This window comes from Oncorhynchus mykiss, chromosome 16 (assembly GCF_013265735.2).
Source record: "Oncorhynchus mykiss isolate Arlee chromosome 16, USDA_OmykA_1.1, whole genome shotgun sequence".
NCBI lineage: Eukaryota > Metazoa > Chordata > Actinopteri > Salmoniformes > Salmonidae > Oncorhynchus > Oncorhynchus mykiss.
In genome coordinates this window covers 41,458,611-41,474,944 of record NC_048580.1, presented here as the reverse complement: position 1 = coordinate 41,474,944, position 16,334 = coordinate 41,458,611, and the positions used below count along the sequence as shown (strand labels likewise).

Here is a 16,334-nt window from a genome sequence, read left to right as displayed (position 1 = left end):
TGTCCATCGTGAATCAATTACTAGATGTTGCCTTGCTTGAGATGTTACCATTTTGAAACCTGGGCATTTTTCATCTAAACCACTGTAATAGCCTATATTTACATTTTGAAACAGCCACCAACAGACTAACATTTCCCTATAATGACACCCCCCCACAAAAAGTAACTATTCAAAATAAGCATTTTTGAATACATAGGCTAGTTGGCTTCATTCCCGTACTTCAGGGACATCTTTCTATTTACGTTTTTATCTCTGATTTTATTTGATCAAGGCATGGCCTTAACGGAAGCCGACATGTTGTGGCTATAGTTTCAACATCAATGTGAACTAAATGAGAATGAACAAGGATGCAGAGCATAACGTTTAGGGTGGCCTACTCCATTAGTTTGACTACATCACTCATTTTCCTAATTCAATCAATTTCTCTTGGATCATGATAGGCCCTCGAGTGAATAGCCGGGAAAGTCAAGACCAAGCATCCAGGCTGAACATAGAGGAGAGAAGAAAACCAGCTAAGTTTAACCTTTGACGACGAAAGGCTGTCAAAACAACTCTAATCCACCAACTGCAAACTATAACATATCAAGTCGTCGTAATTTTGAATCGAGATAGTCTACACGAGAGTGGCTATATTAAAGCTTAATCCGCCCAAATAGTCTCCAGGAGGCCATTTATTTTGTTTTGAAGTACAAGAGGGGCTATTTCTGCGTAGTCTCCACTGTCTCACTGGGCAACAAATGAATCGATTTGTCATAGAATACCTTCACTGACAGCTGCATAGCAATAAGAAATCCGGCACTATATCCCTGTCTTTAGGACTACAGTGTAGCTTTAGGACTAGTTGCCCGATTAAATACACATTGCTTTACGAAAGAAAACGAAAACTCTAGGCTACCATTATTGATTTGTTTTAATATGCCTGAGTGCTCCCAGGCAAGGTAGGCTAGATTAGTTATCGCCTTCATTCAAGGAATTTAAACGACATTTCAGTTGAAAAATATATATCACGGCTGAAATCCTCATCACACAGTTCTAAAGTAGATTAGGCCATGCCATCAACTAGAGGAATGATATTTCAATCCTGTAATAAATTGATATATATATACACATTTAAAATACCCTTGTGTGCTCTTTCTCTTATGTGGTGAACGTTCACTGTCGTATACAGAATCACGTGAACTACAGTTGCCAATCATCAACACAAAGGTAGGATCATTGTATTGATAAATGTCACTAGACTATCAATAGCTTCCTATGTTCCAAAACATTTTTTTTTCTTAAGGTTAACCTGTATGCAAATTATAAAATGACATAACGCAAACTCTATGGTTCCAATAGTTTAAACGTTTAAGATGATCATGGGATTAAGATTATGGAATTATGTATGTAAATTTGACGGCCCACTTTTTGTCACCTAAAAGCACAATTTTTTTTGTAAATCATCAAAAAAAGATGACTATCATGAGTATATGTATATATTTTGGAGAGAGGTATATGGCAATGGAATGTGTTTGTTTTACAGTCCCCTTCCAGCAGATACAAAGTTGACGTGCACGATGCCCGCATCCAAGTACAAAGAAAGCAGACAGCTGCCAAGACACAGCACTTGAATTTGACCACTAAAATCCTCTACGCGTCTAACCATAAAACGCCGAATGGCTGTAAGAAAAAGCTAAATCCCTTTGTTCTACAGAACACATTAAAGTAAGATGGAAAAGGGTTTTTAAAATTGGTATACACTCTAATAAGTTCTACCCACGCATGTAACCATGCAGACATAGGCCGACTGTGGTTTTGAATTATGAAAACACAAATGGAGAATTCCACGTCACAGTACAAGGGACGGGTAAAATAAGTTAACATTATTTTTACAAAATAGCTGATGCGGGAAAAAATGTTAGCTACCATAAGTTAGTCTGGCTATACTGCGCAGTGTGTCGTCGTCTCCCACGGGTTTGGGCTTAGTGCCTTACTTTGTAATAGAAAATGGTGAACGTTTTTGCTCAAGGGGCTTCGCATTCCAGAAAGTAAAACATTCCGAAATGTAATAATAACCTCTTCGTATTCAGTGGTTGCAGAAACTGTACTACTGTTGTAGGCCTACTGTTGAGTTATTTCGAGAATGGGTTCTAAATGGCGCTGATTCTCCAAAGGCAATAACATTTACTGTAAACGAAGCCTTAACACACAACAAAGTATTTGTTCCTTTGTGGAATGCATGATCATCTGCAGCAAGACAACAACAACCAGCGTAGGTTACATAATAGCTTCGGCTAATTATCCATAACCTTGTCAGATGTTCTAAGGATTCTGAGAATTGTACCAGTTAGGCCTGTACTGGAGGGCCCAATCGCAGGATCGGGTATACACCAGTGGTGTGCAATCACAAAAGGAGATGCCAAAACGTTGCCTGGGGTATTACATAAAGGACATGCCCACCACACTTCCGTTTTCAAATCTGGACACAAGCTTGCAAGGAGCAATAAAGTCGTGCGTAACCCTCCTTCAAAGGCCTCAAACTATCATAGACATGTCTTACGGCGGAATAAGGCCATCATTCAGGGGATAAGGTTTACCATGTGTTTATTCTTCTTGGATTTAAGTTCAAGTCACAGTTAGCCTATAAAATACCACCCGCAGTAGGACCCTGGAGTCGGATGGCTGGTGCGCCAGTTCTCTAAATAAGAAGGGGTTCCTTCACAAATGTTTTTGACTAACCAAAGCCCCTGCCGAGTATGCCTACCATGCAGCGAGTACAATTACAACATGTTAAAAAATACTGCTAGAGCCTTTAGCGTAATAGCCACACAGGCCTTTTCGAGTCCTGCGAGTTTCCTGGAAGAAAGAGGTGTTGTAAATATGTGCCATTCTCTGCTTAAACATCACTGTCAGGAGAGCACATGCTTTACGACTGTGTTTGAGGAATCTAAGCAATGTATTGCTACCTCGCACAGTAATTACAATGCATTGTCTAAAGCCAAGTGCAGCCTGTTGCTGAGAAGAACGAGAACTATCTTGATAAAAAAAAAAAAAAGTTGCTGTATTCGCAAGTCTTATTTGTTTAGCCTACTCGATAGCATGACTATTGTTTGATTGGGCTTGAAGCCTATAGCAGTATGGGCTATTCCAATTGAGTCATTCTTGAATTGAGGTGGTAAATGTTGTACCTTGACTTTGGCACCATGTAAAACCCCTTCAAAAGCACAAAAACTTGACAAATAATATATGTTCCGTTTTATTAAACTGTTATTTAATAACAAGTCCTTTCTACTGCAAAGCATGTATTTGTATGCATTGTAGAAACTACTGCGGGCTAGCAAATGAGCCTGTCCCGCTGGGGATGTGTAGAGGTGTAGTGACATGTTTTAGAGATTTAGAGATATCTATATATTATTTTGAATGCTAGACATTGAACAAAAGTATTTAATATATTATATAGATCAATAAAAGAAGGCTATTAAAATATTTTTTTTTTTACTAGTAGACCTATCATGTGTTACTCAGTTTGATGTCAGTGTGTTACTGCCTTGAACATCGTTGTTTACAAATATATACACGGACCTTGAGCATTCTCTCCAGTGGCAAACTGTTATCGGGGGAGTGGCCTACTAAATATAATTATTACCTAATCACGCCCTTTTAGTATGTTATACATTTGGCGATTCCATTGATCATTTGGTGTCTAAATCCAAAGTGTCACTTGGCGTTAGTCATTTTAAATTAAAGGAAATAACTTTGCGAGCAAAATTTTGTAAATTATTTTTAAAGGGTTGAGTACCTTAGATTTTAACATTTGTGGCCTCCATTTCAGAAAATGACTACTCTTAGGGCACAATGTTATCATAATGGTACAAATAGTTTCAAATGTAATTACGCTACCATGTTAGTTGATTTAGAATGGGAATATGTAGGCCTACCCAAACACATTTCAATAAATAAAAATCTAGACAAACAAAGTAGATGTATTTCCAAAATACAGGCCCAAATGCCACAGTAATTCAAAAACAACCCTATTCCTTTGCTATTCGGGGACAGACTTCATTATTCATATTTTTGCTCCTGTTTTATTTCAAACGGAAGAAGAAAAAAAACAAGATGCACCGTCTCCAGACGCAGACATTGTCTTGTCGCTAAGCACCAAAACGGAAGGAAGGCAACGTTTTCCTGTTGAGAGGCGCGCGCGGCCTCCCTGGCCCGCCTCAAATTAAAGCGGTCTGAAGCCAGGGCTAAATGTTCGAAGCGTGTGTAATCATGTTACTGTCCCCTCATGGCCTAGATACATTTAATTGGATGTAAGTCGGGCTGTTAAACGTGGTTGTATAAGCTGCTAACAGTTTCAAGCGCAACAAGAAAGGCCCTTGTTTTTACTGAGGTCTCAGTGAACGTACCTAGCGTGAAAGCATCTGCACTGAGAACCAGTATAGGTTACAAGATCAGATGATATAAACGCTGTTAAACGGACTCCCCAGAGTCTATTTCTGGAATTTAGGAGCACAAAGATTGATAAACAATAGGCCGTTGATTAGTCCTCTCATCACAAAGATAGAATATATACATTTAAGTTAAATTATTTCATTTGCTTGGATATTTAAATAGCTTTGCTTTATTTTTCGCACAAAGTAATATTTTACGCACAATCATTTGGTGGGTTTGACAAAAGTATTTTACATTAGTGCGCTCAATAAAATGTCTTCATCAATTCTGTGAAAGTGTCAAATTATTTCACACATATTGGATGGTTATTTTGTGACTACAGGTGGCCATCCTATTTATCCTGTTATGTATTTTTCTGCTCATGGTAAATGTTATTGACTGGTCAACTTTTTTTTCACTGCAGCGAGGCACAGTGCAGTCGGCATCCCCAAAACAAAACCAACTAAAGTTTGGCCTACTTTTGAACATTCATTCAAATTCAATACAAATACAATAATAGTAGACCTAACTATACTACGGCTCATTATGAGACCAAATAACAGACTATATTTATAAACAGTTTTCCTCCATATATTATTTTGCACCTACATTATAAAAAAAAAAAACATTAATTCCCACAATTTGTGGGAAGAAACTGCCATGGCGGATGTGTCGAAATGTGTTTTTTAAATTAGCATGTTTTTAAAGTCGATATTTTTCATCAGTTCTAAATACATAAATAATTCACACTGAAAGAAACATTTTGACTAGTTTTGCAGGCTATATTATAAACAACAAGTATCCTATGATTGAGGCTTTATAATGCATAAATAATACAATCTTATTGCAAAATGTGTACAGATTAACACAGTACATGACCAAAAGTATGTAGGCACCTGCTCGTCGAATATTTCATTCCATAATCATGGCCATTAATATGGAGTTGGTCCCCCCTTTGCTGATACAACAGCCTCCACTCCTCTGGGAAGGCTTTCCACTAGATGTTGGAAAATTGCTGCTGGGACTTGCTTCGATTCAGCCACACGTGCATTGCTGAGGTCGGACACTGATGTTGGGCGACTAGGCCTGGCTCGCAGACGGCGTTGCAATTCATCCCAAAGGTGTTCGATGGAGTTGAGGTGAGAGCTCTGTGCAGGCCAGTTAAGTTCTTCCACACCGATCTCGACAAACCATTTCTGTATGGACCTTGCTTTGTGCATGGGGGTATTGTCATGCTGAAACAGGAAAGGGCCTTCCCCAAACTGTTGCCACAAAGTTGACGCACAGTCGTCTAGAATGTCATTGTATGCTGTAGCATTAAGATGTCCCTTCACTGGAACTAAGGGGCCAAGCCCGAACCATGTAAAACAGCCCCAGACCATTATTCCTCCTCCACCAAACTTACAGTTGGCACTATGCATTCGGGCAGGTAGAATTCTCCTGGCATCCGCAGAACCCAAATTTGCTCCGTAATGCCAGATGGTGAAGGGTGATTCATCACTTCAGAAACGCGTTTACACTGCTCCAGAGTGCAATGGTGGCTAGCTTTACACCTCTCCAGCCAGCAATGGCGGCTAGCGTTACACCTCCCCAGCCAACGCTTGGCATTGCGCATGGTGATCTTAGGCTTGTGTGCGGCTGTTCAGCCATGGAAACCCATTTCATGAAGCTCCCAACGAACAGTTATTTTGCTGACGTTGCTTCCAGAGGCAGTTTGGATCTCGGTAGTGAGTGTTGCAACCGCAGACATACGATTTTACGCGCTACGCACTTCAACACTTGGTGGTCCCATTCTGTGAGCTTGTGTGACCTACCACTTCACGGCTTGGCAGTTCCTGACGTTTCCACTTCACAATAACATCACTTACAGTTGACCGGTACAGCTGTAGCAGGGCAGAAATATGACGAACTGACTTGTTGGAAAGGTGGCATCCTATGTCCGTGGCACGTTGAAAGTCAATGAGCTCTTCGTACTTTTGTATATATATAGTGTTTCTTGCACAAGAACATCAATGTTCACCAAACAAACATGTCTTAATTACCTTAGATGTATGTCTGAAACGGAATACATTACTACAAAGAAACAACAACTACCAAAGAGGTTCATTTCTGCAGGTTTAATCGATACCAAAACGCATTCAAATGAAACAATTTCATGTAGCCGGTATGGGCCTGTTTTCCCATTTAAGTTCTTGCTATAATTACATTTGACTTAGGTCTTCTATGTCTACTTTATTTTTGACTTTATTGTTAGCATAGCAAACCCCTTTTATTATGTATTTGTTAATAACGATGGATCCCATTTGCCATATGGCTTTCCCTTTCCGAGTTTTTCCACCTAACCTTTCAAGTCAAAACTACTTTCATCAACGTCATTTCCCATGCAGCAAGAGTTCAGACACAATGGCAAAGCTCGACGATTTCAATATACGTGTTTATCTTTATGTTGCACGACGCATATATCAAATGTAACATTGGCATGCCAAATTATTTAATTTAGCAAAAGAAGGAGGTGGCGGCTGTGTTGATCAGTGGGCTAACTAGGTCTGTGCACGGGTATCCAAGTCCCGCCTTTCTTTAGAAACAAAAGGCAACGGCGCATTGAACTCTAAACACTGAGCACTGAACAACGCACAGCGCAGATATGAGCTAGGCTAGCAGCACTAAAGTGCATTCCTAGGCATGTTGACTTAAACAACACTTAAATAACATTCAGGCAACATATGCTTGGTGCTCGAATGTTGCATATTGCCCAAATGAAAGGTATAGGATTATTTTGTAAAGTAGCCCTATACTGTATTTTCCAATGACGTAGTATAGTCTAGTCCTATTTCATTACCTTATCGTTTCACATGCAAGACAACGCATCGTCTGTATATACCAGAGTCACAGATTAAGCACGGAATAAATCTGTGCCAATTTCTGCTGCACAACTAACTACAAGGCTAACAGGGCTTAACTGAAAGGAGTTCAGAAGAGCTCAAAGTAGGCAAATTATCCATGGTGTTCAATGCATTTTACCAGTGGCACGTACAACAAAAGGCAAGACGGAAACTAGCTAGACGGTTGTTTTTGTTGTCTTCCCAGTCTGAGACAATTCACAGTTTTCTATTGCACCCAGTAAGTCCGTCAGTCAGTCTGTTAGTGCACTAGGGATCCATATAAGGTGCATACTAACTTGACCTTCAATGTGTGCACTGCTCCCGCCCACACGTATCAGTGAGGGGATTGGGGCTGAGGAGAAGCCATGGAACCCTCCCCACAACTGTGCAAAGGCCTCTAAAAAGGTTGTGCGTGCGTATTTTTAGACAAATAACGAATAGGCCTACACACTGTGGAGCTTTGGCCGATCGAAATCCTGTTGTCGTTTGAACGACATGCCATGCCATGCCACAGAACAGTGAGTGGTATATGCCATGTCACAGAAGCTGACAAGTAAACCGGTTACAAATGTTTAAATTAGCTGCAAAATACGCTGTTTTGGTTTAGTAATCACAGCGTTTGGTTTGTCTAGACTAAAGGATTTAGACAAGAAAAAGTATTTTCAAGAAACGTTAATAGGGGGCCTACTGGTACGCATGCTGAAACGTCAAGCATTTATGTTGGTCTAAATGGACAGCGTTTTCTGATACGTCCTCGGATTCGTCCTCAAATGTTTTTTATTTTGTGACAGTTACTTCTATAAATCATCTTACTATTATTAGTATGATTATTAGTAGGCCCAGTGGTGGTATATTTGCATTGGCAGTATAAGTATTAGGCTTTTCTTATTAGCTCATTACTATTAGGCTATAATTAGAATTAGCATAAAGATGTTCATACTACGGTGGTCGTTATACACACTGACGGAGCCGCCTCTTTTCACCAATCAACAATGTAACATATCATTATGGATAATATAAGTAGACCTTGTTTTAGTACACTCATACCGCGCATGCACACGCACACACACACACACACACACACACACGCACACGCACACGCACACACACACGCACACACACACACACACACACACACACACACACACACACACACACACACACGCACACACACACACACACACACACACACACACACACACACACACACACACAGTTGGGTGCATGGAAATACTATTGCCCATTTCTCACTCATTTCCATCTCTCTAACAAGCTCGGTGCCATAAACGGTATGAGAGAGACTGAGAGAAAGGTGGCCGGGCCGGGGGCCTACTAGACCACATGGCTATCTGTGGTGAAGTTCTCTGTGAAGGGCATGCACGGGTGCAGCTCACTGACCTTTGAGACGGGCCGGGAAGGGAGTCAAGCCACCATAAACAGATTTAGACAGTCTCAAAGTCAAAAGCGCCCAGGAGCATTAAACAAGGCCATTGTTAAGATCGCTGCGCATGCAGCCAACATATCTATAGTAGGCCCACACGAAGATCTACTAAATGTGCTTTTAGAAATGGGTCCTTCGGTGAAATAATATTTTGAAGGCTCTATAATCCTCAAGAGTGCCTCTTTTTCATCGCAAGGCTTACTTGGCTCGGCACAATAAACCTTTCTTGGCTTTCATTGCATGTGGAGGCATATGCGTAAAAGCACGTTTATAACACTAGAAGTAGCCATTACGCAATGTACTAGAGGGCCTATAACCTAACCCAACGTCGAATATGTGTTTTGGAAAACGGAAAATAACACGGAGAGAAAATAAAAGGCTATTTGCTCTACTCTATTTGCTAAGATGCAAATAACTAACAATTGTTTAGAAATGAGGGCATATTCTACACAAATCCTGACAAAATGTATATACTACATACCATAACATACACAATACTTATATAATTCGTATTAAAAATACTACGCAGTACTAGGCTAATATTGGTCCAGTAACACTACTAATATTATTAGTAATACAATATATTGTATATTGTAACACATCAAAGAAGTGTTCAACATTGAAACTGCAAGAATATTTTCTGCGTGATCTCTGCGCAAAGGCGCTTGATATTGAACTCCAATGAGTACAAACACAAAATGTAACCCGAATCGATTAGACATTTAAAAAAATGTGCGTGCATTCACTTCTATAATCTCAAATGTTTAGACTATTATAGACTGCATGTGCAACCACAAATCAGGAGCAGTATATTGCTTGCCTACTCCATACTGTCTTAGGTTGAATACATTTAAACGTACATTATTTTGTATTAAATATTCGACAACTTGTATCATCTGAACAATTATTCAGATGATTGCTAGTTGCGACAGTAGTACCCATTATATGCTCTCTTTCTCTCTCTCTATCTTTCTCTCTCTCTCTCTCTCTCTCTTTCTCTTTATTCACTTTATCTATAAACAAGTCCAGAGGCTGGTGCTGGAGCGTGGGGTGCAATGCATCGCTCCATTGATGACTTAACGCACCTCTCAATATCTCGACCGTAGAAACTATACATACACACATTGGTTAGTTGAAAGGGCAAAATCACAAGAAGAATACGACAGAAGAAAGAAATGAAGCTGAAAGGGATAGCGAATATGGCGACGTTTTCTAGTAACACCTCACTGTGATGATGATTAAAATGTGCGGTCTTCCAAATTCTCAACGAATGCATGTTCACGCACAGGTTATTGGTGAAATACTTAGTTCAACACAGGCTAGTAAGCTATTGGAAAATGGCATAAGTGGCAGCAGCGTATGATGGATGTGTTTTGATCATACAGGGACTAACTCAGACCGCTTGGCTGGTGCCACGAGTCGGTCGCTGGAGCCGGTCTGCTACAGTTCACTGAAATGCCAACAACTGATCTCAGCCCAGAAAAAACACAAGCCGACAATTTAATGTGACAAGACCTTAATTCCCAATAGGTTTTTATTTGCAAAGATAATTATGTTTGAGAGTTATTTGGTTGATATTTACAATGCGAACTCCATATTTTCTTTTTAGCTGTATTTTCCATATAGCGAGTGCTCGTATTGTTTTAAAATCCCAAATAAGAGGGCTATTCAGGCCACTTGTTCATACCCCATCAATTTGACCTAAATAATGATTTTGTGGACCACAGTAATCGTACGTTTGTGGACACAGCATGTAGGTTACTACAATCAAAAATACTCAGCCAAGTATGAGTTTCAGGATATTATAAATGGAATGTAAGCCTGTGACTGATTTAAAGGGCAATTGTGTGTTCGAGTCACTGTTTAGTGTTTCAGCTACATTGACAACCTGGCTTTTGTACTGCAAGGTTTGTTTATAGCCTACTATTTAGATGAGTGAGCTATATTCAACGTACTGGTCTTCAGAATGTTTTTTCTAGAAGAAAAAGGGAAATAAAGTAAAGGTATATCGTAGACATATTTCGTGTATTCAACGCAATAATGTTCAAATGTGACTCAATTGTTGTACCATTACATCATAATACAGTATTTAAAATCACAGCATAATGATGATGGTAAGACCAATTATATATATTTTTTAAAGATTCTGTTTATTAGAAACCTTACTCATACATAGATACATTCATGTCATTATTACTTTTATACAATAAAATGTTTTAAGCAGCCCTCACAAGCGCAAATAAGGGAATGCGATATTGTACAAGAGAACAATAACATAAAACACTATTACACCAAGGAGAGGGTATCCTGAAATAGCATGTAAATAGTACCATATCATATCATATAACCACGTCATTTCATATCCCCTTACAAACGCAAATAATGGAATGCGAGATTGAATTCTACAGGACGAAATAACGGGAACGTTAACAGAAGACAGTATTACATTGAGATAAGGTATCCTCAAATAGGATGTAAATAGCAACATATCACATCATTTCCATACTTTTACAATTTGATACACGTTATGAGGTAAGAGACATAGAACACAGCGAATAGCAAGCACAGTACAAATAATAGTCAGCAACTCCGACCAATACTATAATAATGATAATAATAATAATAATAGAGTAATAATAAGCATAAATACTTTCATAATAAAGGTTTCATACTTACTTGCCTTAAAATGCAACGACACTTCTTTAAATCTTTCAGTCGTTTCTACTTTGAAAGTTCCTAGGGCCAGATAAATCGTTTATCTATTAACCATTTGTTATATTTCACATAATCACTAACATGCTGCAAGTATCTTTCAGTGCCATTTATAGGTTTTAATCCATATACATTCAATATAATACAGTGTGCTGTCCAGATGTTAAAGGAGAACACACTGCGTTTAGATGGTGTAGCTCATGTATGTTTATAATACGATAATTCTTTCCACAATGCTTATTTTTCACTCAAGTTTATATCTACTTTCAATTATGCCTATATCAAATGTGCACTTTTCTATCAGTAAGCGTTATCAGGTACAAAACGCTTATTGAGTGTATATGGGATTTCCATTTATAGGAAGAACACATGCACCTCGGTTTGATATTGCCATAAGGAAATCCATCAACTTGTGGAACACTAATTTAATAATAGTTTTCAGCACAGCTATGAAGACTACCTTTCTTTGATAGCAGCCTGCACAAAACCTCGCTTAAACAGCAACCTCATCTGTTCTGATCCAACACTATTAGCAAAAAAGGTGTCGCCAGGAAGGTAAAAGGGTTATTCGCCTGTCCCCATAGGAGAACCCTTTGAAAAAAACAATTTTGGTTCCAAGTACAACACTTTCAATTCCATCTGGGTTCCATTCCACAGATGGTTCTACATGGAGCCCAAAAGGGTTCGACGCGGAACAAAAAATGGTTCTACCTGGAATCCTACCCTAAACACTAACCATAAGCTTCCCTGCAGTCAAATAACCTAGTAGCCTCATGGGTGGAATGTTATTATTATTTTTAATAAGTTCATAATTAATTAGCATTATTCATTTAAAAAAGGCCCAAAATCCGGTGTTTTTACGTTATATTTCAGTCTTCTGTGATTTATATAAAGTGTAATATTAGGAAACCCTAAATGTAATACTCTATCTGACATGGTACACGTGTCGTCTTTTTTGTAAGCCCATAGGGCTCCCGAGTGGCGCAGCATATCAGCACTGCATATCAGTGCTTGAGGCGTTACTACAGACACCCTGGTTCGAATCCAGGCTGTATCACAGTTAAGAATTTGTTCTTAGGATTTGTTCTTAACTGACTTGCCTAGTTAAATACAGGTTACATTCTAAGAACATAACCGTGTGTGGTGTATACTTTTGTTTCAAAGTAGATTTGTTTAAGACTACCACGAAACACTGTGTGTGACCCTGATTTAGCCCACTGCAGTAAAAGGTTAACCCTTACCTCAATAATAACTCTTACCTAAACCCTAACTCTAACCTTAAACCCTACCTTAACCGTTATAAATGTCAACTTCAATGGGGTGACGTCAGAGTTGGGACGTCCCACGGATCCGTTGAGACTTTTCCAGTCCCCTATGCTATGGGGGACAGCCAAATAACCATTTTGGATCATTTTATCGAACACCAATGTTATGAGAGTCGGTTGGTTCAGAGGGGGAGATGACGAGAGAGGCGATTAAAAAAGTGAAACTATCTAGAAAAAGTTGTCAGCACTTGAACGAATTCATTGCAAATAATAGTTCAATGCGCTGCATTCATGAAGAGGCTGGCATGGATTTAGAGTTTTAGCTATCTCTAAGATCCTCTGATGTGCGTTTTGGAGTCTTACTCCGTGCCCGTGACAGTGAACGTGCACAAACACGTGGCGGAGACTACGAAAAGTAGATAAGGGTATTGCGTTTCGTATCACTTACAAGTGAACTTTGGAGATATTAAACAACTGGAAATGTCCTCCATCTTAACCAATCTACACTGTCAGTGACAATGAATGCGCCTAAAGATGATTCACTTAGGTCTACATTTGGAGAATTGGCTTGATTACGGCTTAATCTCTCACTCTGGTCTCATTTGCTTATTAGGCTACATTGCTTTTCATTTTGTTCATTTAGTTTTCAAATTCATATTCACTGGCCATATGACTAATAAGGAGTATTACGCGGTTATAAGTAATTTATCAGAATCAATTATTCATTTTTAAGGGCTTGGGAATTTACCAGAGTCTAGGACACCAAGCACTAATTCCATCCTTTAGGCCTATCCGGCGGGGGACGCAAGAATATCATCTCACAAGTTTATAAACGTCTGTGTAAGTGGTTTACCATAACACTATACAGGAAGTACTATCTGGCACAACTCTGCAGAGATTCTAAGTTATGGCAGCAGATTCACTTGGTCGTTTTGTTTGGGGCCTACACCTCAAATACCTTCCTGATCTTTTTGTACCTCCTGTGTGATAGAGATGGAGTGAGAGTAGGCTAGGTGCTTGCATGCATTTATAGCACTTGCAGACAGGAGAAATACTGCCTATCAATCGATTCTCCGTATACTGCTGCATCTCTGCTAATTCTAAAAGAAGGACAAAGCTTGCTCCCTCATCATCAGTCTCTTCTTCTTCATACGCCGGTTCTGGAACCAGATTTTAACCTGTTGGTCGCTGAGGTTAAGGCGGTCAGAGAGCTCCCTCCGCCGCTGTCTGGTGATGAATTCATTCAGCATGAACTCGCCCTCCAATTCGGCCAGTTGGAGCTTGGAGTAGGGCTTGCGTTTCTTTCGGGTCCGGCTGTGCATCGGATACCACGGGGCACCTGGAGGAGGCATACAACAGATGGATAAGTCACAACAGTTAGGTCTACAAATTAAACTCACGGTCACCTCCAAGGGGAGGCTATACTCTCCTTAAAATGTGACTTCCTGTGCTGTGCACATACACACAACCTGTTGTGTTACACTTGACTTGTTTTGGTTTGCAGTCTATGTCTGAATCTCATTCAATGACACGGGGCATGTTTGTTCAGAAGCAGCAGCTGGAATTCTCTGTGTCCTTCTTGTCGTGTTTATACATAAAGTCAAAGGGACCACTAATTTACAGTAGTTTGTGTCACATGAAGTTTTACTGACGCAGTTAAAGCTACATTAACGTGATAATTAGGCCTAAATCTTGCCTTGCAAATACCCCTACTTATTTACCAGTTTCCAGGCATATTAAACGAATCCTCATTGTACACAGCGACAGATATTAATTCAGTTTACGAGTCATTAAAACGAAACCCCTCTCTATTCGATGCAGTCATCCACAGCGCATTACCTCTTTAAATCACTGCACTCATGTGTGTGCGTAATAGACACGTTCTAACAAGGTATATGATCCAAATAGACCGAACTGATACATTCACATCGATTAGGTTATTCCGATTTTTTGTCTCTGAGACAGGACAGTAAAGACCTAAGACCGTGGACTAAAACGGTCTGCAGTCTATATATAGCCTTCTGGTTGGTTCTATCAGTAACAGTACACAAACACTTGAAGAATGATGGAACATTGTATGGCAACCCCTAACCTCTAGCAGCGTTTGTCCAACATGCAAGTCAAGTCGCCTGCAGGCAAAAATCAAAACAATGTGATGAGCATCATGATTACGAATACCTAGTCTACAACAAATCCCTGGCTATGCTGAACTAGTACGAGTCATTTGATAATAAACAAGCATCTTTGGGATTTCTAATATCATATAACAGTGTCTGGATGAATGAAAATGGGACCCACCTCCGCCTGCAGTGATGTTGCCCGAGTGGACCGTGTGGTTTCCTGGTGACACCAGGGTCTGAGGGTCGCTGGAGGACGGTTTGCTGCCCTCGTTTAGAAGCGAGGAGTTGGAATCGGATTCCAGAGATAGGCAGGACTGCGGGTCTTGAGTGAGTTGCTCGGTCCCATAATCATACTTGGAAAAGGCACCACTGTTGTTGCTGCCCATGCCAGTGTGCATACCGTGATCAGATGTTATGGATGATGATGTGTCCCTCGCCCTATCCTCTCGTTTTAGGCTGCTCCCCCCACCACCGGAACAGCTCTCTCTGTTGCTTGCGCTGCCGTTGCTATAATAACATTTACCCTCCTCCGGTCGAGTAATTTCACACGACCGGTTGAAAGAAGGGTTAATAGATACGGGGCTGCTAAAGTAGGATTGAGAGTATCCATTGCACGGCTCCGATGGGTTCCACGGGAGGGAGCAAACATTGTCCCTTCTCGGGTAGGGGAGAGACGGTAGCCCCGCCAGTTGTCCCCCCGAGGCTCTGAAATTCGGAAAGTAAAAAGTGTCTCCAGTGTGGATGTTTACCAAAGGTCCCACAAACCCGGGATTAAGAATATTATGCTCGCCCATTTCCGCGGGCCCGACCAACAGCTTCTAGTTTATTGCAATCTGACATTTAACGTAGTTAAACCTGGGGGTGCAAATGATTGGTCAACCCCAAGTCACGTGGTCTGAGGGCTAATTTATTCTACACCAGGGTACCACCCACTTGGTCCATCTCAGACAAAACAAAACATTAACTTCTGTATTATGGGGGTTTATATGCTTTTTTTTAAAGTGCTATAAATATTTTATTAAATATGTAGAATCTATTTTTTATTCTCTGGAAGCCAGTAGAGTCCAAACCTACTTCTCTATACTGTACAAACATGTGAAACTGTCCCTAGTCTCGTTTAATATCTTTATTAGCTGGCAAAACTTTTCAAATATTATTTCTTATGAAAACTATTTATTTCCCAAGAAGGAGAGGGTGCATAGGACATCTTGTTTTCAAGCAAATTACGGTTGAATTCAATGTCATATAAAGCTGTGATGTCCCTCTTTTACAAGCTTGTTTTAAGAAAAGACTGATGTTCATTGCTGCGCTCTACTCATATTTACAGTATCGGGGTCAGCGGGTTGAAACCATTGGCTCTGTTAAAATCAGACGATATTCAATAAGGTTACTTTAAGAGCATATATTTCACATAATATTCTCACATGAACAACTTTAACAGATACCCCCTATAAACGTTCGCAGGCAGACTCGATGGGGATTGTTATGCCTCTCACTGTTC

General features: G+C 40.0%; 1 protein-coding gene across 1 annotated transcript; it reads right to left on the bottom strand.

Annotated features, from left to right (window-relative positions):
- Positions 1-10,867: 10,867 nt before the first annotated feature.
- On the bottom strand, positions 10,868-15,694 carry hoxc12a (homeobox C12a). The gene is made up of 2 exons (XM_021565914.2): positions 15,012-15,694; positions 10,868-14,052 (listed from the first exon to the last, which is right to left on the bottom strand). The coding sequence occupies exons 1-2, from the start codon at positions 15,625-15,627 to the stop codon at positions 13,814-13,816; spliced, it is 855 nt and encodes a 284-aa protein (XP_021421589.2). The 5' UTR covers positions 15,628-15,694; the 3' UTR covers positions 10,868-13,813.
- Between the last annotated feature and the right edge of the window lie 640 nt (positions 15,695-16,334).